At 62.3% G+C, this 22,609-nt stretch overlaps 1 protein-coding gene across 9 annotated transcripts in view; it reads left to right on the forward strand.

Moving 5' to 3' along the window:
• CARMIL1 (capping protein regulator and myosin 1 linker 1) overlaps positions 1-22,609 on the forward strand; it is an 86,014-nt gene that overhangs the window by 55,741 nt on the left and 7,664 nt on the right. For 5 of the 9 annotated variants that reach the window (XR_013959403.1, XM_080647363.1, XM_080647365.1 and 2 more), the window contains exons 22-35: positions 51-119; positions 1,289-1,382; positions 1,791-1,889; positions 2,128-2,256; positions 3,052-3,183; positions 3,923-4,098; positions 8,375-8,462; positions 9,097-9,246; positions 11,476-11,493; positions 15,544-15,610; positions 15,793-15,980; positions 18,224-18,327; positions 18,887-19,310; positions 22,217-22,295. Coding sequence is in view for 8 of the 9 variants with exons in the window: in XM_080647363.1 (XP_080503489.1) it covers positions 51-119; positions 1,289-1,382; positions 1,791-1,889; positions 2,128-2,256; positions 3,052-3,183; positions 3,923-4,098; positions 8,375-8,462; positions 9,097-9,246; positions 11,476-11,493; positions 15,544-15,610; positions 15,793-15,980; positions 18,224-18,327; positions 18,887-19,310; positions 22,217-22,295 (1,817 nt within the window). In the remaining variant the exon portion in view is untranslated. The remainder of the gene's footprint in view (positions 1-50; positions 120-1,288; positions 1,383-1,790; positions 1,890-2,127; positions 2,257-3,051; positions 3,184-3,922; positions 4,099-8,374; positions 8,463-9,096; positions 9,247-11,475; positions 11,494-15,543; positions 15,611-15,792; positions 15,981-18,223; positions 18,328-18,886; positions 19,311-22,216; positions 22,296-22,609) is intronic. The other 4 variants (XM_080647364.1, XM_080647366.1, XM_080647368.1 and 1 more) reach the window with 1 other exon arrangement.

The following is a 22,609-nucleotide window of genomic DNA, read 5'->3' on the forward strand; positions in this document are numbered from 1 at the left end:
GTCCCCCCTCTCCGAGTGTCTCAGCGTCTGTGCCGTTCCCTTTCCAACAGGACGGTGATCTGGGACAAGAACAACATCTCCGCTCAAGGCTTCCAGGACATAGCCGTGGCCATGGAGAAGTGCGTGCTGGCGGGTTCCTCCTGGGAGACAGTCACACCGGGTCCCTGAGCCCGAGGTGTCCCTGAGCCCCAGGGTGTCCCTGAGCCCCGGGGTGTCCCTGAGCCCCACGGTGTCCCTGAGCCCCGGGGTGTCCCTGAGCCTGGGGTGTCCCTGAGCCCCGGGGTGTCCCTGAGCCCCACGGTGTCCCTGAACCTTGGGGTGTCCCTGAGCCCCATGGTGTCCCTGAGCCCCGGGGTGTCCCTGAGCCCCGGGGTGTCCCTGAGCCCCACGGTGTCCCTGAGCCCCACGGTGTCCCTGAGCCTGGGGTGTCCCTGAGCCCCACGGTGTCCCTGAGCCTGGGGTGTCCCTGAGCCCCACGGTGTCCCTGAGCCTGGGGTGTCCCTGAGCCCCACGGTGTCCCTGAGCCCCGGGGTGTCCCTGAGCCCCACGGTGTCCCTGAGCCCGGGGTGTCCCTGAGCCCCACGGTGTCCCTGAGCCTGGGGTGTCCCTGAGCCCCACGGTGTCCCTGAGCCCCGGGGTGTCCCTGAGCCCCACGGTGTCCCTGAGCCCTGGGATGTCCCTGAACCTTGGGGTGTCCCTGAGCCCCACGGTGTGGCGGGCGTAGCTGTGGCTGGGCCTTGGGAGGCAGGGCCGAGCTGGTCTCACACGGGGCCTGGTGTGAGTCTGTCTGTACGTGGGCACATGCCTGACACTGCTTCCTCCTCCCGCGGCTTCACAGTCTGTCTCAATGGGTGCTGCTTTCTGTCCCGTGATGGCAGCTCTGCACCCGGGAGTGAGGAAGCTGAGACCCGGAGGGAAGATGCAGTGGGGACGGCAGGCCTGTGGGCTCGGGCCGATGGGACTGGAGGGCAGAGACCTGTGGCTCGGGGAAAGGGGGTGGGGGAGGGCAGCAGGAAGCCACTCCAACCACTTTTCTAAAAATAAAATATGTATTTATTGATTTCAGAGAGGAAGGGAGAGAGAGAGAGAAACATCAATGAGAGAGAGAATCATGGATCAGCTGCCTCCTGCACGCCCCACACTGGGGATCGAGCCCACAATCCAGGAATGTGCCCTGACCGGGAATCGAACTGTGACCTCCTGGTTTGTGGGTCAACGCTTAACCACTGAGCCCCGCCGGCCGGGCAGGAGGTTATTTTTAAAGAAACACGACTTTCTCCTTTCCTAGGAACTACACGCTGCGGTTCATGCCGATCCCCATGTACGATGCCGCCCAAGCCCTCAAGACGAACCCCGAGAAAACGGAGGAGGCTCTGCAGAAGGTACGAGGCCCCCGCAGCTGGGTTGCCGTGAACGCACATTCACACGGAACCGCGTCCATACGTCCGACATACGAGCAGCTCTTGTGCTTACAAAGCGCTGTTCACATCGGCCCGTGTTCTCAGGACCGCGCCGGGCTCAGCGCCTGATGGGGGAGGGAGCTGCGTCCGCTCCTGAGCCGTGACAGTGACTGGTTCCCACGAGGTCCATTCCTCCCTGAGCCCGGCCGCGTGGTCAGTGGCTGAGCATCGACCTGTGAGCCAGGAGGTCACGGGTCCTTTTCGGGGCAGGGCTTCCCCGTGAGGGCAGGCGCCCGTCTCCCAGGCCTGCCGTCGGGGCGCTGGAGGGCGTGGAACTCGTGCTCGACGGCGTCGCGCTGTGACCCTGAGAGGCACGTGCTTTGTTTCCAGATAGAAAACTACCTGCTCCGGAACCACGAGACCAGGAAGTACCTGCAGGAGCAGGCGTACCGCCTCCAGCAGGGCATCGTCACCAGCACCACCCAGCAGGTGGGCCCCCCCGCCCCGCCCCGCCCGCCCAGGGCCACGCCCCAGGGCTCCCTGCCAGTCACTCCCAGGGGGACGGGGAGAACGGGCGAGGGCTCCTTACACAGCAGATGCATTGAGACGCTGCGAGCCGCCTCCTAGGGTCCCCGGGAAGAGGCTTCCGTCTTCACTTGTGCTGTGTTTCCTCCCGTCCGAACGCCTCCCGCGCACGGCACACGGTGTCCTTCCCACGTGCGGGCAGATGATCGACAGGATGTGCGTGAAGGTCCAGGATCACCTCAACTCCCTGCGGAACTGTGGGGGAGAGGCCGTCCAGGAGGACGTGCGGTCGGCCGAGCGGCTCATGCGGGACGCCAAGAACTCCAAGACGGTGAGTGTCGCCTCGGGCTGCGCGGGTGTCTTAGGTGCGAAAATGGTGGGTCAACCGTCAAGAGTTGGGAACTAGTTCCAGCTTCCTTTTTAAAAAATATTTATTTTTATTGATGTCAGAGAGGAAGGGAGAGGGGGAGAGAGAGAAACATCAGTGATGAGAGAGAATCATGGACCGGCTGCCTCCTGCACGCCGCCCTCTGGGGATGGAGCCCACAACCCGGGCCTGTGCCCCGACCAGGAATCGAACCCTGACCTCCTGGTTCCTCGGTTGCGTTCACCCACTGAGCCCGCTTTGTTTGCCTTCTCCCCGGTGCCAAGGCTGCTGTCGGGTGGTGGAGCGAGCTGGTTCCTCATTGCCATGCTCTGTGCCCATGGGGTGCACGGGGCCGACGGGGTTTACAAAGGACACGTCGGGTCCCAAGGGCCCGAGAGGCAGCTGAGCTAAATGAGTGATGACTCACGTGGCACTGCTCTGCCTGCCGGCCGGGAGCACGGCCCCCGTCAGCCCTCAGGGCGGACCTGGCCCCAGAGGGTGACCCGGTCCGGCTCTGCTGAGTCCCACCCTCAGTGACTGTTCCGAGTGGGAGGGACCCTGGGGCTCAGGCAGGTCCCCTCAGGCCCCATGAGGACCTGGCGCAAGGGATGCGGGTCCCTGTGGGCTCCAGCTGGGCCTCGGTCGACTCATCTGGGAAAGGGCCATCGATCGGGCACGGCCGCTCCTTCCCGTCTCCCGCTTCATACTCGCCCGCCAGGACGCTGGTGCTCAGGCCACTGTCACTTCCCTCTCTTCCAGCTGCTGCCAAACCTGTACCACGTGGGCAGCGCATCCTGGGCGGGAGCCAGCGGCCTGCTGTCCAGTCCCGTTCAGGAGACCCTGGAGTCCATGGCCGGGGAGGTCACAAGGGTTGTCGACGAGCAACTAAAGGTTCGTGCCTTCTGCTCTTGGAGAATGACGTGGTCACGGCTTAGCTGTGTGTAAGAGCAGCCCAGCCACGCTGCCTGTGCTGGACAGGCTGAGTGTGTGTGTGTGTGTGTGTGTGCGCGTGTGTGTGTGTGTGCGTGTGCGTGTGCGTTCACCTGTCCCCCACACGCACAGGTAGACGACTATCTTTTCCAGCTTCCTTGGTATGTTTTGGAATGACTTCTTATAGGATGAGATTGCACCTATCAAATTCCATTTCTTTTTTTTAATTCTCACCCGAGGATATTTTTTCATTGATTTTAGAAAGAGTGGAAGAGAGAGGGAAAGACAGAGAGAAACATCGATGTGAGAGGAGCACATCGATTGGTTGCCTCCTGCAGGCGCCCTGACCAGGGCCCGGGCTGAGGAGGAGCCTGCAACCGAGGCACGTGCCCTCGACCGGAGTCGAACCCGGGACCCTGCATTCCACAGGCCGACGCTCTATCCACTGAGCTACGCCGGCCAGGGCTCCATTTGGGATTTGATGGGACATCTCCACGTGACCTTGACCTAGGACGGGTCCCACTGATGAGGGGATGACCCGTGTCTGGTGCGGGGCAGGGAGTGGGGCCTGCTTTTGGAAAACCTGTCTTCTGTGGTTACTCGTGACGTAGCGCGCGGGAGGCTGAGCGCGGGAGGCTGAGCGCGGGAGGCTGACAGGCAGCGCCCCGCGGCGCCCCGCCCTCACGGTGCTGTGTTGCAGGCCCTGCTGGAGTCCATGGTGGACGCGGCCGAGAGTCTGTGCCCCCACGTGATGAAGAAGGCCCACATCCGGCAGGACCTGATCCACGCCAGCTCCGAGAAGCTCTCCGTCCCCCGCACCTTCGTGAAGAACGTCCTGCTGGAGCAGTCGGGCGTGGACATCCTCAACAAGATCAGGTGGGCGCCCGCGGTGGGCTCGGGGCTGGAGCGTCGACCTATGAACCAGGTGGTCACGGTTCCATTCCTGGTCAGGGCACGTGCCGGGTGGGGGGCTCCATCCCCAGTGGGGGGCGTGCAGGAGGCAGCCGGTCCATGATTCCCTCTCATCGTGGATGTTTCTGTCTCCCTCTATCTTCTTCTCTGAAATCAGTGAAAATATAAGTCTCTTTTTTAAAAAGATACAAACATAGAGAAGGTGCAGTCAGCAATGCACTTTACTGGATTTTTGCGCTGAGACCGCAGTGATCAGGAGCCTTACAGGGAAGCTGAGCTCATTCTCCTTCCGTTTCTCACTTGGAGAATCACAGGATTAGGAACCAACTCCAGAAACACGTACGTTTTCCATTGTAACCGTTTCTGAATCTTGAGGAGAACATTAAGGCGCAGCAGACACACGAGCTTTTTTCTGACAAGTTGGGCGTTGTGCTAACATAACGATGTCGCTAAGTGACAGCCTGCCAGAAAAATGTGGGAAAACAAGCCCCCATCAAGTCATCGCCATCCCAAGCCCAAGGCCACCCCTCCAAGGTGGACGACGGGGCCGAGGGCCGAGGACCCTGCGGGAGCGACTCGGTCTCGGGTCTGGGACACAGCGTCCTCTTGTGTGCTCAAAAGAAAAAGGTTTCCGCGCCTTCTCAGCTCGGCTGTGGCACAGCTGAGAGATCTCGAGAGATTTGGAAGGCCTTTGCGAGGGTTCAGGGCCCCCAGGCCAGCGGGTTTACGATCTCCAGCCTTCCTGGCTGCGTGCGCCTGTTCCCATAACCGGAGTTTCAGGTTTTTATCGAAGCCCCTCAGCGTTAAGGAGCGGAAGTGTCCTGCCCTCCATTCGTCCGCCGCAGCGATCGGCTGCTGGCAGGTCCTCTCTGGGGGCTTCACAGAGTAGAGCAGACTGCATCTAACGTGGCCACTTGCCTGGGGAACGGCCGGCTCTGAAAGGTGGCGCAGATGGCAGTCTCGGTGTCAGGGGTCATTAGATGTCACTGGGTCCTCACTGGGCTTTTTAGCGTGCACGGTACTGAGTACAGGATGCAAGCACGCATGCATATGCAAACATGCACATGTACAAACATGCATGTACATGCGTGCACACGTGTACACGTACACACATGCACGCACTCGCTTGTCCACGTGCACGTGTAGGTTAAGTCGAACCGTTTCCCTGAACGTTGTGCAAAATGGAAGTTCAGTCGGTGAGCGAGCGCAGTCCGGTGGCAACACGACTGAGGCAGTAAAATGCACAGTTAGGCTCCTTTGTGGAGCCATAATGTGAGATGGAGAAACCACCCTCCCCATGTGAGAGGCAGGAGGAGGGAGGGAGGGAGGGAGGGAAGAGAGACGCCGGCTCTGTAGCTTTAGGAGGGAGTAAGAGCCCCAAACACGCTTAAGGAGGATCAGGGGAGGGACCGTTAGCACTGGGTCCCCAGGCCCCTCTGCGGCTCGGGTGGGACACAGGAAGCTGTGTTTTTAATGAGAGGCCCGAGTGAGTCTTGTCAGTGACTCCTGTGGAATAATGAGGTATCAGGTGAAGGAAATTGCTACCGAGAGAGACCTCGTCTGAGGAATGAAGGAAACCTCCCGTTATCGTCAGCCCAGGGAAATCGTTAACTTCGGCATCGAAGAATCAGCTCCTTCGTTGTCCTCCTGGCGTGGACACCTTTCCCGGGCAGAGACACTCTGCAGTGATCGCCTTCAGCAAAGGGAACTTCCCCTGCCTCCCAGCACCCCAGTCTCAGTCTCCCAGGGAAACACTGCATCCCTCTGCCCTCCCAACACCCCAGTCTCAGTCTCCCAGGGAAACACTGCATCCCTCTGCCCTCCCAACACCCCAGTCTCAGTCTCCCAGGGAAACACTGCGTCCCCCTGCCTTCCCAGCACCCCAGTCTCAGTCTCCCAGGGAAACACTGCGTCCCCCTGCCCTCCCAACACCCCAGTCTCAGTCTCCCAGGGAAACACTGCATCCCCCTGCCCTCCCAGCACCCCCAGTCTCAGTCTCCCAGGGAAACACTGCATCCCCCTGCCCTCCCAGCACCCCCAGTCTCAGTCTCCCAGGGAAACACTGCATCCCCCTGCCCTCCCAGCACCCCCAGTCTCAGTCTCCCAGGGACCACTGCGTCCCCCTGCCCTCCCAACACCCCAGTCTCAGTCTCCCAGGGAAACACTGCGTCCCCCTGCCCTCCCAACACCCCAGTCTCAGTCTCCCAGGGAAACACTGCGTCCCCCTGCCCTCCCAACACCCCAGTCTCAGTCTCCCAGGGACCACTGCGTCCCCCTGCCCTCCCAACACCCCAGTCAGTCTCCCAGGGAAACACTGCGTCCCCCTGCCCTCCCAACACCCCAGTCTCAGTCTCCCAGGGAAACACTGCGTCCCCTGCCCTCCCAACACCCCCAGTCTCAGTCTCCCAGGGAAACACTGCGTCCCCCTGCCCTCCCAACACCCCCAGTCTCAGTCTCCCAGGGAAACACTGCGTCCCCCTGCCCTCCCAACACCCCAGTCTCAGTCTCCCAGGGACCACTGCGTCCCCCTGCCCTCCCAGCACCCCCAGTCTCAGTCTCCCAGGGAAACACTGCGTCCCCCTGCCCTCCCAACACCCCAGTCTCAGTCTCCCAGGGACCACTGCGTCCCCCTGCCCTCCCAACACCCCCAGTCTCAGTCTCCCAGGGAAACACTGCGTCCCCCTGCCCTCCCAACACCCCCAGTCTCAGTCTCCCAGGGAAACACTGCGTCCCCCTGCCCTCCCAACACCCCCAGTCTCAGTCTCCCAGGGAAACACTGCGTCCCCCTGCCCTCCCAACACCCCAGTCTCAGTCTCCCAGGGACCACTGCGTCCCCCTGCCCTCCCAGCACCCCCAGTCTCAGTCTCCCAGGGAAACACTGCGTCCCCCTGCCCTCCCAGCACCCCAGTCTCAGTCTCCCAGGGACCACTGCGTCCCCCTGCCCTCTCAACACCCCAGTCTCAGTCTCCCAGGGAAACACTGCATCCCCCTGCCCTCCCAACACCCCAGTCTCAGTCTCCCAGGGAAACACTGCGTCCCCCTGCCCACCCAACTCCCCAGTCTCAGTCTCCCAGGGAAACACTGCGTCCCCCTGCCCTCCCAGCACCCCAGTCTCAGTCTCCCAGGGAAACACTGCGTCCCCCTGCCCTGCTCTAAGCCCTCGGCACTGCTGACTGCAAAGCAGCCATGAGCTCAGGCGACGCCGCTGGGTGTGGGGACGGACCTCTCCAGCCCCTGGGCCTGTAGATGCTCTGTGCATTACACGCGTGTGTGTGTTCATGCAGGGCGTTCAGGCGGAAGACACCATGGGATTTGGATTCTGGGGGCAGCAAAGAGCGACAGTGCTCACTCGGATGCCCGCTCGCTGGCCGAAGCCTCAGCGGCTCGGTCGTTTATTAGTGACAACTGCCAGCTGCATCCTGTTGTCGGGGCAGCTTTAAAAAAATGTTTTACCGATTTTTAGAGAGAGAGGAAGGGAGAGAGAGAGAGAGAGACATCGACTGGATGCCTCCTGCACGCCCCCTCCTGGAGATGGACCCACAACCTGGGCATGTGCCTGACCGGGAATCGAACCGAGACCTCCTGGTTCGTAGGCCGACGCTCACCACGGAGCCCCGCCGGCCGGGTGGGCACTTTTTCAAGGTCAAGCAAGAGACACGAACAGTGAACATGTTGTGACGTTTGTTCATAAAAGGCAGGACAGCCGTGACAGCGCGACTGTTCTCGAAATAAGATGGCGAGTCGGCGGCAGCCGTGTTGTAGGCCGTGTGAAGCACGGGAAGGTTTCTGAGGGGGCGGGTGGGCGTCCGGAGTAATAACCGTGCTCAGCAATCAGACCGACTTCCCTCGTTCACCGTGGCCAGGCTGTTTCCATTCTGTCAGTGGGTGGCTTGTTCCTGGCCACGCGGTCCACGTGGCCCCCGTCACGCCGGTCCGCGTGGCCCCCGTCACGCCGGTCCGCGTGGCTCCGTCACATCGGTTGGCCTTTATGCAGATGCTCTCGTGTCTGCCTCTAAGCCCGAGGCTGAGACGGCAGGGCAGGTTGAAATGGCGAAGGATGTCGATGACCTGTGTGTCCGCAGCTTCTTGTGGGAAGCCCGGGCCCTGTGCACACACCCTTACCTCCCATCGGCACAGAGCGGGCGCCGTCCGGTGGACCTGACGAACGCAGGGCGTCGGGTGGGTGACCCCCCATTTGCCTAAATTAAAACACTGCCGTGCTCTCGGGCCCCGCCCACAGCGAGGTGAAGCTGACCGTGGCCTCCTTCCTGTCCGACCGCATCGTGGATGAGCTCCTGGACGCCCTGTCGCACTGCCATCACAGACTGGTGAGCCCCGGGCCTCGCGGGCGGCCCTCCGATCTCTGTCTTTGCGGCTTCACGGGGGCAGATCCCAGCCCCTCCTTCCTCTCCGCGTCCCGTTGGCCCATCGGGAGCATCCTGGACCCTCTCCCAGGGGATTCTGGGAAGGGCCCAAGTGACGGCGCCCCAAAACCTTGTCCATCCACCATGCAGGTCAGCGTCGGGGGGGATGTGGAGACAGATCTAAAATTTAAAAAATTTTTAAATTTATTTTTATTATTTTTTTAAATCCTCACCCGAGGATATTTCTCTGTTGATTTTTAGAGAGGGTGGGAGGGAGGGGAAGAGACAGACAGAAGCATTGATTGAGAGGGACACGTCGATTGGTTGCCTCCTGCAAGAGCCCTGACCAGGGCCGGGGATCGAACCTGCAACAGAGGCGCGTGCCCTTGACCGGAATCAAACCCGGGACCCTTCTGCTGTGGGCCGACGGTCTGCCCCCGAGCCAAACCGGCCGGGGCTCTCATCATGGATGTTTCTCTCTCCGTCCCTCCCCCTTCCTCTCTGAGAGCAAAAAAGAAGGGTCACACCACATGTCCACACAGCCCTCAGGCTCCCCCTTCGGGGTCTGTGGTTGATTGGTCCTGTGTTGACCCTCCAGTCCGACCACTTCAGCCGGCGGGGCCGGACCCTTCCTGCCTCCGAGGCCGTGGACACGGAGCCCCTGGACGAGAAGCCGGCCCGGCCCCCGGTCCTCACGGTGGAGGGGCTCACGGAGCTGGAGCGCCTGGAGGGCCTGGACACGTGTGTGGTAAGATGCGCGCCGTGGCGACTCGGCCGCCGAACCCCTCGGCTTGGCCGTCGGTTTTTATAAAAAATCTCCTTTACAAAATAGACCAAATCCTCCCCCACCCCCCCCCCCCCCCCGGAGACGGTTCTTTCAGATGTGCTGCTGTACAGAGGCTGTGAGTGAGGCTGACAGAACCTAACTTTCGGTCCTGGCCGGGTGGCTCAGTGGGCAGCACGGCCCGTGGACCGAAGGGTCCCAGGTTGGATTCCGGGCAAGGGCGCGTACCTCGGTTGCAGGTGCCCTGGCCCTGGTCGGGCGTGTGCAGGAGGCAGCCGATTCACGTGTCTCTCTCACATCGATGCTTCTGTCTTTCCCCCTCCCTTCCACTCTCTAACAATCAGCGGAAAAACATCCTTGGGTGAGGCTGAACAAAAACAAAGAAATACTCGGTTTCTTAATAAACAAAAAGCTTTTTTCAAAACAAGACGAGCATGTGCACGGAAGCACAAGTCAGAGGTGTGTGTGCTGTCCCCCCGGACGCAAGCCTGTGTCCGAGCCACGGGGACAGCCGTGTCAAACCCGTGACCCGTCCGGCTGTCACGCAGCTGTTGGCGTGCGTCGGCCACACCGGGCTCACCTGGACCGTGCCTCCCGGGGCTGTGGGGCTGGTGACGGTGACGAACGAGCCGTCCGTGGGCACCGCATCACCGCAGCACACGTGCCTCGGTCACAGCGCAGGCGTGTTGACAGGAACCGTCCTGTCCGTAGACGTCGTCCTGCTCTGAGGAGAGCGTCTCCCGCGCCTTTGAGCTGCGGGCTGTCCTCGCCTCGGGGTGGGGAGCGGTTCCCACCTCTGCCCCTCAGTGTTGCCTCGGGGTTCACTCGTCACCGGCTGAGGTTCCTGAGATCGAAGCAGCTCCGGGTGGGCGTGTGCCGAGCGGCGAGGAGACGGTGCCCGGGAAGTTGACGTCTCCCTTGCCATGGTTCTCCTGCCGTAGGAACGTGATTCTGCCTGCCTGTCCCTTTAGGAGCCACACCCATGGGAAGGCTCCGCCCCCTCGCTAGAATGATTGGCGGAGTGCTTGTCTGGTGAATGACCTTTTCAGAGAGCAAGAGCCTTGGCTGGTTCGGCTCAGTGGTTGGGGCATCGGCCTGCGGACTGAGGGGTCCCGGTTTAATGCCCGTCAAGGGTGTGTGGGAGGCAACCAAGCGGTGTGTCTCTCACATTGATGTTTCTCTCTCTGTTTCTCCCCCTCCCTTCCACTCTCTCTAAAACTCAATGAGGAAAAAAATTCCACTGAGGGTTAACGAAACAAAAAAATATAGAAAAAGAAAGAGAAGGAAAGTCTAAACTGTCTGTGGGAGTTAACCTGTACCTCTCTCACGTTTGCATCTGTAGTAACCTGTTAACGGGCTGAGGTCTGCCATGCACCCCATGTAGGAGTGTTTGAATGTGTGTTCTAATGTCCCCTCCTTTCATTCCGTTTCCAACCTAATTTAATGGGTCATAAAAGGAGGTGCATTTGAAGAGAAGTACCTACTAAATATGAAGTTAGCAGTCGAGATGGGGACTCGACGGTGCTGAGGGCGGCCTTTCCAGCAAGCAGGTCGGGTTGGGGGTGCCGTGCGTGGGGGTCCCCTTCCGCGGAGCGGGCTCGCTGTCTCCACTCACAGCTGGGGAGCCCCGGACACGCTTTCAGAACCTTAGGAAGAGGCCCTCCCGCCTTTCATGACCACGTTGTCTAGTGCACCAGAGGTTCAGTGGGAATGCCCACTCCCACCCAGGGGCAAGGTGTCCGGGGTAACGGGGCCTCACGCCTTCCCGGAAAGGCTGTGACCACGCGGGGATGCAAAGCCGCTTCCCTCACGTGCAGCAGGGAGCGTAGACTGGATCAAGGGCCCCGCGGGGACGCTCACACACGCCCATAGGCACCCTGTCCCCACTTGGTGACCGCACCAGCTCTGGCCAGGACCAGGTGCCCGGGAGCTGTGCTGTCTCCGTCCCCAGAGGGTCGGCCAGGGGCCTTCTGCACCCACTTAGCAAGTGGGTAACGTCTCCCAGGGGCTCGATGTCCGTCTGCCACATGCTGCTGCTCGTGAAAGCCTGGGGCCACCCCGCGTGGCCTCCCCCCACCTCAGGCTCTGCCGAGTGGCCCCGTCTGCTGGCAAATGGTGCCTCTCCCGTCCTTGTAACGCCTTTGCTGTTTCCTCTTCCGTTCACGTTTCTTCCTTTCTTTTTGCTGCGTGGAGACCCTCTGCTGCACGCATGTGAGTATTGGGCCGTCCTGCTCTTCGCGGCGCCCTCATTTCTGCCCTTGTGTCCGTCGGCTTCTGCGCTGCCTGGCTGTCCCCCGGACGCTGTCCTGTCCCCCCTCCGCGGGCCCTGGACGGAGCAGGCAGCGGCTGACAGGACTGGGTTTCCCGAGATGGTGCAGCTCGCGAATCAAGCGGTGACTCTCAGACGCCCCAGCCGTGTGCGAGCCGGGTGCTGGAGGAGAGGGTAGGACGTTCATCCGTGTGCGAGCCGGGTGCTGGAGGAGAGGGTAGGACGTTCATCCGTGTGCGAGCCGGGTGCTGGAGGAGAGGGTATGACGTTCATCCGTGTGCGAGCCGGGTGCTGGAGGAGAGGGTATGACGTTCATCCGTGTGCGAGCCGGGTGCTGGAGGAGAGGGTATGACGTTCATCCATGTGCGAGCCGGGTGCTGGAGGAGAGGGTAGGACGTTCAGCCGGGTGCTGGAGGAGAGGGTAGGACGTTCATCCGTGTGCGAGCCGGGTGCTGGAGGAGAGGGTATGACGTTCATCCATGTGCCAGCCGGGTGCTGGGGGAGAGGGTATGACATTCAGCCGGGTGTGAGCCGGGTGCTGGAGGAGAGGGTATGACGTTCAGCCGTGTGTAAGCCGGGTGCTGGAGGAGAGGGTATGACGTTCAGCCGTGTGTGAGCCGGGTGCTGGGGGAGAGGGTATGACGTTCAGCCGTGTGTGAGCCGGGTGCTGGGGGAGAGGGTATGACGTTCAGCCGTGTGCGAGCCGGGTGCTGGAGGAGAGGGTATGACATTCAGCCGTGTGTGAGCCGGGTGCTGGAGGAGAGGGTAGGGCGTCCAGCTGGGTGCTGGAGGAGAGGGTAGGACGTCCAGCCGGGTGCTGGAGGAGAGGGTAGGACGTCCAGCCGGGTGCTGGAGGAGAGGGTAGGACGTCCAGCCGGGTGCTGGAGGAGAGGGTAGGGCGTCCAGCCGGGTGCTGGAGGAGAGGGTAGGGCGTCCAGCCGGGTGCTGGAGGAGAGGGTAGGGCGTCCAGCCGGGTGCTGGAGGAGAGGGTAGGGCGTCCAGCCGGGTGCTGGAGGAGAGGGTAGGACGTCCAGCCGGGTGCTGGGGGAGAGGGTAGGACGTCCAGCCGGGTGCTGGGGGAGAGGGTAGGACGTCCAGCCGGGTGCTGGGGGAGAGGGTAGGACGTCCAGCCGGGTGCTGGGGGAGAGGGTAGGGCGTCCAGCCGGGTGCTGGGGGAGAGGGTAGGGCGTCCAGCCGGGTGCTGGAGGAGAGGGTAGGGCGTCCAGCCGGGTGCTGGAGGAGAGGGTAGGGCGTCCAGCCGGGTGCTGGAGGAGAGGGTAGGGCGTCCAGCCGGGTGCTGGAGGAGAGGGTAGGACGTCCAGCCGGGTGCTGGGGGAGAGGGTAGGACGTTCAGCCGGGTGCTGGAGGAGAGGGTAGGACGTTCAGCCGTGTGCGAGCCGGGTGCTGGGGGAAAGGGTATAAACATTCAGCCGTGTGCGAGCCGGGTGCTGGAGGGAGAGGGTAGGACGTTCAGCCGGGTGCTGGGGGAAAGGGTATAAACATTCAGCCGTGTGCGAGCCGGGTGCTGGAGGGAGAGGGTATGACGTTCAGCCGTGTGCGAGCCGGGTGCTGGAGGGAGAGGGTATGACGTTCAGCCGTGTGCGAGCCGGGTGCTGGAGGAGAAGGTAGGACGTTCAGCCGGGTGCTGGGGGAGAGGGTAGGACGTTCAGCCGGGTGCTGGGGGAAGAGGGTAGGACGTTCAGCTGGGTGCGAGCCGGGTGCTGGGGGAAGAGGGTAGGACGTTCAGCTGGGTGCGAGCCGGGTGCTGGGGGAGAGGGTAGGACGTTCAGCTGGGTGCGAGCCGGGTGCTGGGGGAAGAGGGTAGGACGTTCAGCTGGGTGCGAGCCGGGTGCTGGGGGAAGAGGGTAGGACGTTCAGCTGGGTGCGAGCCGGGTGCTGGGGGAGAGGGTAGGACGTCCAGCCGGGTGCTGGGGGAGAGGGTAGGACGTTCAGCCGGGTGCTGGAGGAGAGGGTAGGACGTTCAGCCGTGTGCGAGCCGGGTGCTGGGGGAAAGGGTATAAACATTCAGCCGTGTGCGAGCCGGGTGCTGGAGGGAGAGGGTAGGACGTTCAGCCGGGTGCTGGGGGAAAGGGTATAAACATTCAGCCGTGTGCGAGCTGGGTGCTGGAGGGAGAGGGTATGACGTTCAGCCGTGTGCGAGCCGGGTGCTGGAGGGAGAGGGTAGGACGTTCAGCCGGGTGCTGGGGGAAGAGGGTAGGACGTTCAGCCGGGTGCTGGGGGAAGAGGGTAGGACGTTCAGCTGGGTGCGAGCCGGGTGCTGGGGGAAGAGGGTAGGACGTTCAGCTGGGTGCGAGCCGGGTGCTGGGGGAGAGGGTAGGACGTTCAGCTGGGTGCGAGCCGGGTGCTGGGGGAAGAGGGTAGGACGTTCAGCTGGGTGCGAGCCGGGTGCTGGGGGAAGAGGGTAGGACGTTCAGCTGGGTGCGAGCCGGGTGCTGGGGGAGAGGGTAGGACGTTCAGCCGGGTGCGAGCCGGGTGCTGGAGGAAAGAGTATAAACATTCAGGAGGGGACTCGTCCTTCCCGTGTCCACGTGGAGGGAAAAGAAAAAAAAGAAACCGCTTAAACTTTCAGATCTGTTGCCCTGTTTTCCAAGGTTTAGAAAATCGGTGTCACCATTCACTTCCCGCGTTACAGCTTTACTAATCAGCTGGCAAATGCTTTTTTTTTTAAACCAACTTTTTATTTTGTTTGTTCCCCTCAGGGGAAAGCGTGGTGATGAGGGATTCTTGAGCTTGGCATGAGAGGCTGTTTGTTATTCTCTGTGCAAACTTGGTAAAACGAAGAAGGAAACGCCTCCATCCTATTTCTGTGGCGATAGAAGCAATGTAGCTCTTGTTTTTTTGTTTCGATTTGTTTTTAACGAGTATGTCTGGGAAGTACATGTTAAAAGTGAGGGTAACAGAAAATAACTGGTTGTTTGTAAGGTGCCGGTGTTAGTCCTCATCTTGGGGTGGGCGTGTGGCTAGTGAGCTGCATGGAGGAGTGTTAAATCCCTTACAAAACTGGGTCAAGTGGGTGGGATTTCGGGGCCATGCCGACGGCTGCGTGGGCCCCTGGAGAGCGGGCAAGGCGTTCCGTCCTCACTGGCCGTCCCGTCTGCGCCTCAGGGTGAGGAAGGAGCCTGTCGCTGGGGGTTTCCTTTTGCGGTTTCGTTTGCAGAGATTTAGCATGTTGCTCCTCACGTGTCCCGAAGATGTGAACTGAAAATTACTTCTGCCCCGGCCGGTGTGGTTCAGTGGAGAGAGCGTTGGCTTGAGGACTGAAGGGTCCCAGGTTGCGGGCTTGATCCCCAGTGGGGGGCTTGCAGGAGGCAGCTGATCCATGATTCTCTTTCATCGTTGATGTTTCTCTCTCTCCCTCTCCCTTCCTCTCTGAAATCAATAAAATATTTTTTTAAGAAATGGAAAATTTCTTCTTATGGCTCAGAATGCGTTTTTAGAAGCCGATTCTGTCCAGGCCTGAAGCCATGATTGGCGGGCTCAGCCGCGGACTGGTCTGTGAAGGGTCGGGTGCTGACCCCTCGGGGATGGGCACGGCGTGATGTCACACGTGGGCACAGATAGACGGACACACGTCGGGGAAGGCGAGAGGGACTGAGAGACGGGCTGAGGCCAGGCTGAGAAAACGCACCCCGTGGAGGGAGACGGGGACGCCGGCCTCAGATTTGGCTTCTCGGGAGCCGCAGCGCCACCGGCTGGAGAGGCCCTGGGGCGCTCTGGCCGTGGTTTGGGTTTTGGTCTCGGGTCTGGAAGGGGGACCAGCAGGATCAAAGCCGACTTTCTGGGAAGCGAGGGCAGATGTGGACACGGAACCCCAGCTCGCCTGTGCCCCCAGGCGGAGGCGGGACATGCCCGGGTCCACGTGGCCGGTGCTGACGCTGTAGCTGTGGAACCCCGTGCATCACTGTGCCTCCGTTTCCAGGGACTGGTTTGGGTGGACGCCTGGCTCAGGGCTCCCTGTGTTTCGTTGCTAGATGACCCCCAAGTCCAAGAGGAAGACGATCCACAGCCGGATGCTGCGGCCGGTGTCCAGGGCCTTCGGTGAGTGTCCGCCCCGCCCCCCACCCCTCCGCCGTCCCGCACCTGCTGCAGGGCCGCCGACGGGCGGGCGTCGAGCAAGTCCAGCGTCGGCGAAGGGCTGCTTGCTGTCCATGAGACTCGCGTCACGTCGGGAATTGTTGCCTGATGTGCGGCGAGTGGGGGTCTGGCTCTGCTTCCTGCAGAAATGGAGTTTGACCTGGACAAGGCCCTGGAGGAGGTGCCCATTCACGTGGAGGACCCGCCCCGCCCCGCGGAGAAGCGGAGCTCGGGCCTCATCCCTGAGCTGCCCTCGGAGGAGGGCCGGAAGCTGGAGCACTTCACCAAGCTGCGGCCCCGGCGCAACAAGAGGCAGCGGCCCACGCAGGCGGCGGTGCGTGGGGGGCCCTGCTGTGGGGGGGAGGAGCCCTGCTGGGGGGGAGGAGCCCTGCCGGGGGGGAGGAGCCCTGCCGGGGGGGAGGAGCCGTGCCGGGGGGGAGGAGTCCTGCTGGGGGGGAGGAGTCCTGTTGGGGGGAGGAGCCCTGCTGGGGGGGAGGAGCCGTGCTGGGGGGGAGGAGCCCTGCTGGGGGGGAGGAGCCGTGCTGGGGGGGAGGAGTCCTGCCGGGGGGGAGGAGCCGTGCTGGGGGGGAGGAGCCCTGCTGGGGGGGAGGAGCCGTGCTGGGGGGGAGGAGCCCTGCTGGGGGGGAGGAGCCGTGCTGGGGGGGAGGAGCCGTGCTGGGGGGGAGGAGCCCTGCCGGGGGGGAGGAGCCGTGCTGGGGGGGAGGAGCCCTGCTGGGGGGGAGGAGCCGTGCTGGGGGGGAGGAGTCCTGCCGGGGGGGAGGAGCCGTGCTGGGGGGGAGGAGCCCTGCCGGGGGGGAGGAGCCGTGCTGGGGGGGAGGAGCCCTGCTGGGGGGGAGGAGCCCTGCTGGGGGGGAGGAGCCGTGCTGGGGGGGAGGAGTCCTGCTGGGGGGGAGGAGCCCTGCTGGGGGGGGAGGAGCCCTGCTGGGGGGGAGGAGCCGTGCGGGGGGGGAGGAGCCCTGCTGGGGGGAGGGGCCCTGCTGGGGGGGAGGAGCCCTGCTGGTGGGGAGGGGCCCTGCGGGGGGGAGGGGCCCTGCTGGGGGGAGGGGCCCTGCGGGGGGAGGAGCCGTGCTGGGGGGGAGGAGTCCTGCTGGGGGGGAGGAGCCGTGCTGGGGGGGAGGAGCCCTGCTGGGGGGAGGAGCCGTGCTGGGGGGGAGGAGTCCTGCTGGGGGGGAGGAGCCCTGCTGGGGGGGAGGAGCCCTGCTGGGGGGGAGGAGCCCTGCTGGGGGGGGAGGAGCCCTGCTGGGGGGGAGGAGCCGTGCTGGGGGGAGGAGTCCTGCTGGGGGGAGGAGTCCTGCTGGGGAGGAGCCCTGCTGGGGAGGAGCCCTGCGGGGGGGGGGGGGCCTTGGTTAAGGGGTGCAGAGCCTGGGCATGGACATTTGTGTAGAACCTCCCCCCCCCTGGCGCTCACGGTTTGGAAGAGGCGGCACTGGCTGTGGGGTTGCTTGGCCGTCCCCGGAAAATGCAGCCGCGTGGGTGCGGAGAGCAGGCCGGCCCTGTACAGCTTTATAGCATCACCACCCACAGTCACGGACCTGGTCCTGAACACCAGCTCCCGCCACCAGCCCCAGCTGCCCTCCACCCCCCGCCCCGGGCTCCCCCGCATCCCTGCCGTCCTTCCCCAACCTGGGCCAGTCCTCAGAGCTGCAGCCTTTTCCTCTCCCCCAGCATGCATACACACATGCACATGCACGCACATGCGCGTGCACACACTCACACATATGGATGCACATGTATGTGCACACATGTGCACGCGCGCACACACACACATGCACACCCCAGAGCTGGTATCTGCTCACCTCTCAGATCTCTCCTGAGACCAGCTCCCTGCAGGAAGCCCGCCCCGTCTCCCTGGGTGGCTGCAGGACGCAGGGACGACGCTGTCCCTGATGTGTGCGCGGTGCACAGCCTGGGCCACCTCCCGGGCCCTGCCCGTGCCGGGTGCTTCCTGGCTCCAGCCCGGGGCCTGCGTGTGTTGGAGGTCCGTGGTGGGTCCTCGTGGTCTGTGCCCAGCGCTCAACACTGGCTGCGTGATGAGGGGGCCCTGGAAGCCGCCTGTCCTGCGGAGACGTGGGGGGCCGTGGGGAGCCCTGCGCCCTTGCGAGCACACGGATGCTCTCGTCCCCAGAGCACGGATGCTCACTGTTGGTCTTTGTTTTTTATTTTTCATATATTTTTTTTATTTCAGAGAGGAAGGGAGAGGGAAAGAGAAAAACGTCAATGAGAGTCACTGATCGGCTGCCTCCTACACGCCCCACACTGGGGGTGGGGTCCACAACCTGGCATGTGCCCTGACGGGAATCGGACCGTGACCTCCCGGTTCATAGGTCGATGCTCAGCCCCTGAGCCCCGCCGGCCGGGCGACCTGTAGCCAGCGGCAGCGACCCGCCGCCAGGCCTGGGTGCACCCTGGTTCCTCCCTCGTTCTTCCTGCCCCGGTCACACCTGAACCCGTGATTCTGTCTGCGTGGACCCCCCTGTGGCCTCAGGGCCTTGACCGTAACCACAGTGTCTGTGACTTCATGGACCGTCGGTCACCGTGGTGCCGTCTGGTTGGCAGGTCAGCGCTGTGACCGTGGTTCCCCAGGACGGTGAGCGGAACGGCCTCATGGGGAGAGTGGACGAAGGTGTGGACGAGTTCTTCACCAAGAAGGTGACCCGGGGGTGAGTTCAGAGCCGTGACCAAGACCACGGTTTCACCCGCATAGAAGTCACGGCAGTCATCTCAGACGTGTCTGCCGAGGCTCATTCATTTCACACGCGTGTAGGTGATTTCCAACGGGCTTTACGATTCTGAGGGTTTGCAAACGTGATCTGCAGGCCAGCAACATGGCTGTCAGCTGGGAATGTGTTAGAGCCGCAAACTCGCGGCCTCACCCCCAGACCTGCTGACGGGGAGCGTGGTGCAGCCGGCGCTCTGCTCTTGTTTCGTTTTTTAAATGCGTTTGTATTGATGTCAGAGCGGAAGGGAGGGGGAGAGAGAGAGGGAAACACTGATGATGAGAGAGCGTCACTGATCGGCTGCCTCCTGCACGCCCCACACGGGATCGAGCCCGCAACCCGGGCGTGTGCCCTGACCAGGAATCGAACTCTGACCTCCCGGCTAATAGGTCAACGCTCTGCCCTGAGCCCCGCCCGCTGGGCTCCTGTCTGTATTTTGACTGGTTCCTGCTGGAACCTGGATTACAGTGAAGCCAGCAGGGTGCCTTCTTCTGTGTCCCAGGAGATCATCGGCCAGAGGCCCCGAGGCCCAGGACCTCGGCGACGGGGGTGATGAGAAGAAGAAGAGAGAATCTCGGAGGAGCGGCTTCCTCAACCTAATCAAGCCCCGGTCCAAGCCCGAGCGGCCGCCCACGGTCCTGATGGCGGACGAGCCGTCCTCGCCCAAAGGGACAGGCAGAGGTCCAGCCGTGGACACACCCCGGCGGGATGCGAGGCTGGCCGAGCACAACGGCAGCTCCGAGCGGACAGAGGAGATGCAGACGCCCGAGCCCCCCGAGGACGGGGAGGACGGGGGGCGGCCAGAGCCCGGCGACGGCAGGGCCAGCCCCCAGGGCGGCCGGCGGTACGGCGTCCAGGTGATGGGCAGCGGCCTGCTGGCTGAGATGAAGGCCAAGCAGGGCCGGCGAGCGGCCGATGCGCACAAGGTGAGGCCCACGGACTCGCCGTCTTTGGGTTTTGTCCCCGCGCGTGAGAGCCGCAGCCCCGGTCGGCCGTTGGAGGTCCCTGTCGCAGCTGACACTCCGTCCTCGCGGCCAGGGCGGCCGGCTGAAACCAGAGTCTAACTGGGGAAATGCAGCTGCTTCACTCAGGTCCTGAGCCATCCCCTTTTCCAGACCGAAGCCTTCCTGGGGGTGTCCCAGATTTAAAAGTCAAAAGGAAAGGAAGCCAAGGTGTCCTGTTAGAGTTGGTGGGACACTCGACCACGTGTGGTCGGATGCTGTGGAGAGACGCCCGTCATGGCTTACCCATTGCTGTTCCCCCGTCAGACGCGATGCGTCGTTCACGCCCCAACCTCTTGCTGAAGCAGAGGTGGGTGTGTCACTGTCCCGACCGCCTGTTTCCTCCGGCAGCGCCTGGAAGGGCTGGACCCTCGTCGTGGCCCTGGAGCCGCGGGCCGCGGGCCACGCTTAACCCGGCCGTGGCTTCTGTGGGTCTCCCCGGGTGCTTCGAAGTTTGTGGAACAGGGTTCTCCAAAGACAGGGGCATTGCACCCCTCCTTTCTGTGGAGAGGAGCAGCCGTGGTCTCCAGGAGGGAAACGGTGAACGTTCCGTGCAGGGGTGGGGGCTGTTTAGGGGACTACACACCCAGGCGGGTTTTCTTTTTAAAAAAATATTTTCAAGGATTTCGGAGAGGAAGGGACAGGGAGAGCGATGGGAACATCAGTGATGAGGGAGAATCGTGGATCGGCTGCCGCCTGCATGGCCCCCACTGGGGATCGAGCCCGCAGCCCAGGCCTGTGTCCTGACCGGGAATCGAACCCTGACCTCCTGGTTCATAGGTCGACGCTCGACCCCTGAGCCCCGCCGGCCTGGCACCGCCACTTGGTCGTGTGTTCACCCAGTCCTGCCTCCCACGTGGTTTCACGGGTGCTCACGGGCGCCTTGGTTACCTGACAGTTTCCTGGTTACAGGTCCCTCCTACCTCCCTCGTCCTTAGGGTGTGGAGTTCATGGTCTCCGAGACCTTGGACAGGGCGTGGGCTGTGTGCACCAGGCGCTGCTGGGTCGCGGCTCCCACTGAAGCCTTTCTCCCGGCTCTTTGGGGTTGGGATGTAGACAGGCTCCCAGGGACAGAGTTCTCCTGGGTTAGTGGTAGTGCTGCTAGGTTCATGCCCGTGGTCTCTTAGCGCCACCTCGTGTCCATTTCCTGTAACAACGAGCTCTAGCCGGTTGCTCAGTGCGTAGTGTGTAGGCCTGCGGACTGAAGGGTCCCAGGTTCGATTCCTGATCAGGGCACATGCCTGGGTTTCAGGCTCAGGCCCCAGTGTGCATTGATGTTTTTATCTCTCCCTCTCCTTTCTCTCTGAAATCAATAAAACCACATTAAATATATGTATGTAAAACAATGATAATAGAAACCCGTAGTATTAAAAACTTGGACAAGTCAGGGTATTCCCTCTACCGCAGCGGTTTTCACTCGGTGGGCGCGAGAACTTGTACGACGTGCCATCCTGACTGGTCGGGGGCACTGCCCTCCCTCCCTGGGATGGTTCCGTAAGAGGTGACAACAGCGAGCACCGCCGCCGCCGCCGCCCAGTGTGAACGAATGGGAATCACTCCGGTTGCTTTTTTCTGGCCAGACCGGCAGCAAGTGACGTTTTTTGGGGTGCCGCAGCACGTTAGCGACCGGGATGTGTGCCACGAGGGGAGACGGCTGCGAGTCGCCGCCCTGTAGGACAGTACAACAAGGAGAGGGCTCTCACCACAGGCTCTAACACTGTCCCCACGACTCCACGACCGCGCTTTGCAAAGTCGGCAGCATAGCGTCCGCGGCGAATAGAGGGTTGGTGAAGCACTGGGTCCACGTGCATGCTGTCTTCGCGTCCCTCTGGAGTCACGCTCTCCACACGCTCACTGTGAGGGTGTGGACTTAGAGAAAGCTGGGAGGTGAGGGCACGGCGCTGTCACTGAGGGAGGCTGGAGGGCGACCGGTGCCGAGCGCTTGGCGGCCTGGCCTCTCGGGCCCCGGCAGCTGCGTTTCACCTTCCCCGTCCCTGCCGGCGGACGCCTTCCACGTAAAGTCCGAGGAGCTTTTGTGTTTCTGTTGTCAGTCCTCACCTGAGGATACTTTCCCACTGGTTTTATAGAGAGAGTGGGAGAAAGAAGAGTTAGAGAAACAGTGACTTGAGAAAGACATCGATTGGTTGCCTCCCAACACCCCCTGACCTAGGCATGTGCCCTTGACTGGAATCGAACCCGGGGCCCTTCAGTCCGCAGGCTGACACTCTATCCACGGAGTCACACCGGCCGGGCCCAGGGTTGGTTTTAGTGCATTCCTGCCGGCTTACCTGTGTCTGCCGCTGACGCACCACACCTGTGTCCTTGGCTCTGCCTCGGGCCCGGGACCTCTCTCTTCTCTTTGGGGTGTTCCCGTGCCTCTAAGCCTTGATGTTCCGACCCCAACTTGGAGCGGGTCCTGCCCACGTGCAGGGTCAGGCCCCAAGGCGGGAGCTGTGGGGCGGTAGATTCACACCACAGCTCAGCCAGGGAGGCGTGAAGAGCCACTCTTGCCCTGGCCAGTTGGGCTTAGTGGATAGAGCATCGGCCTGCGGACCGAAGGCTCCTGGGTTTGATTCTGGGCCAGGACGGTGCCTGGGTTGCAGGCTCCTCCCCGGCCCTGGTCAGGGCTCTTGCAGGAGGCAACCCATCCATGTGTTTCTCTCACGTCGATGTTTCTCTCTCTCTCCTCCTCCCTCTAAACATCCATGGCCAATACTCTCGGGTGAGGATGGACAACAACAGAAGAGCCATTCTTTGTTGTCACGCACCATCTGCTCTGTTCCTCACACTTTAAATAAACACGCATTTTGGGGGGTGCTTGGGTTTTTCAGAAGCTTGGGAATGACGCCGCCTCCCAGGACCCACCCAGCCCGGCCGCGAGTGCGGAGCAGCTGGATGGAGGCGGGGCAGGTGAGTCAGGAGGCGCAGCCCCCCCTAGGGAAACACCTGCTGGTTCCCGAGTCACAGGTGATTGACAGGAGGGAAACAGATGGGGCGGGGCAAGAGTGGCCTCTGTGTTTCCTGTCTTCAGCCTTCCCTCCTCCTCCTGCTGCACCTGGGGCACGGCCCCACCCCGTGGCCTTGTCCCAAACAGGGTACCTTTTCCCATCCCCAAATGGAAGAAGTTCTTTGAGAAGAACTTATAAACTATGGCCGCGGGGGCGGGGGGGGCAGTTGGGGACATGGCTGATTTTTTTATTATTTTTTAATTAAGGTATTATATG

The sequence above is a fragment of the Plecotus auritus genome, assembly GCF_963455305.1.
Source record: "Plecotus auritus genome assembly, chromosome: 12".
Lineage (NCBI taxonomy): Eukaryota > Metazoa > Chordata > Mammalia > Chiroptera > Vespertilionidae > Plecotus > Plecotus auritus.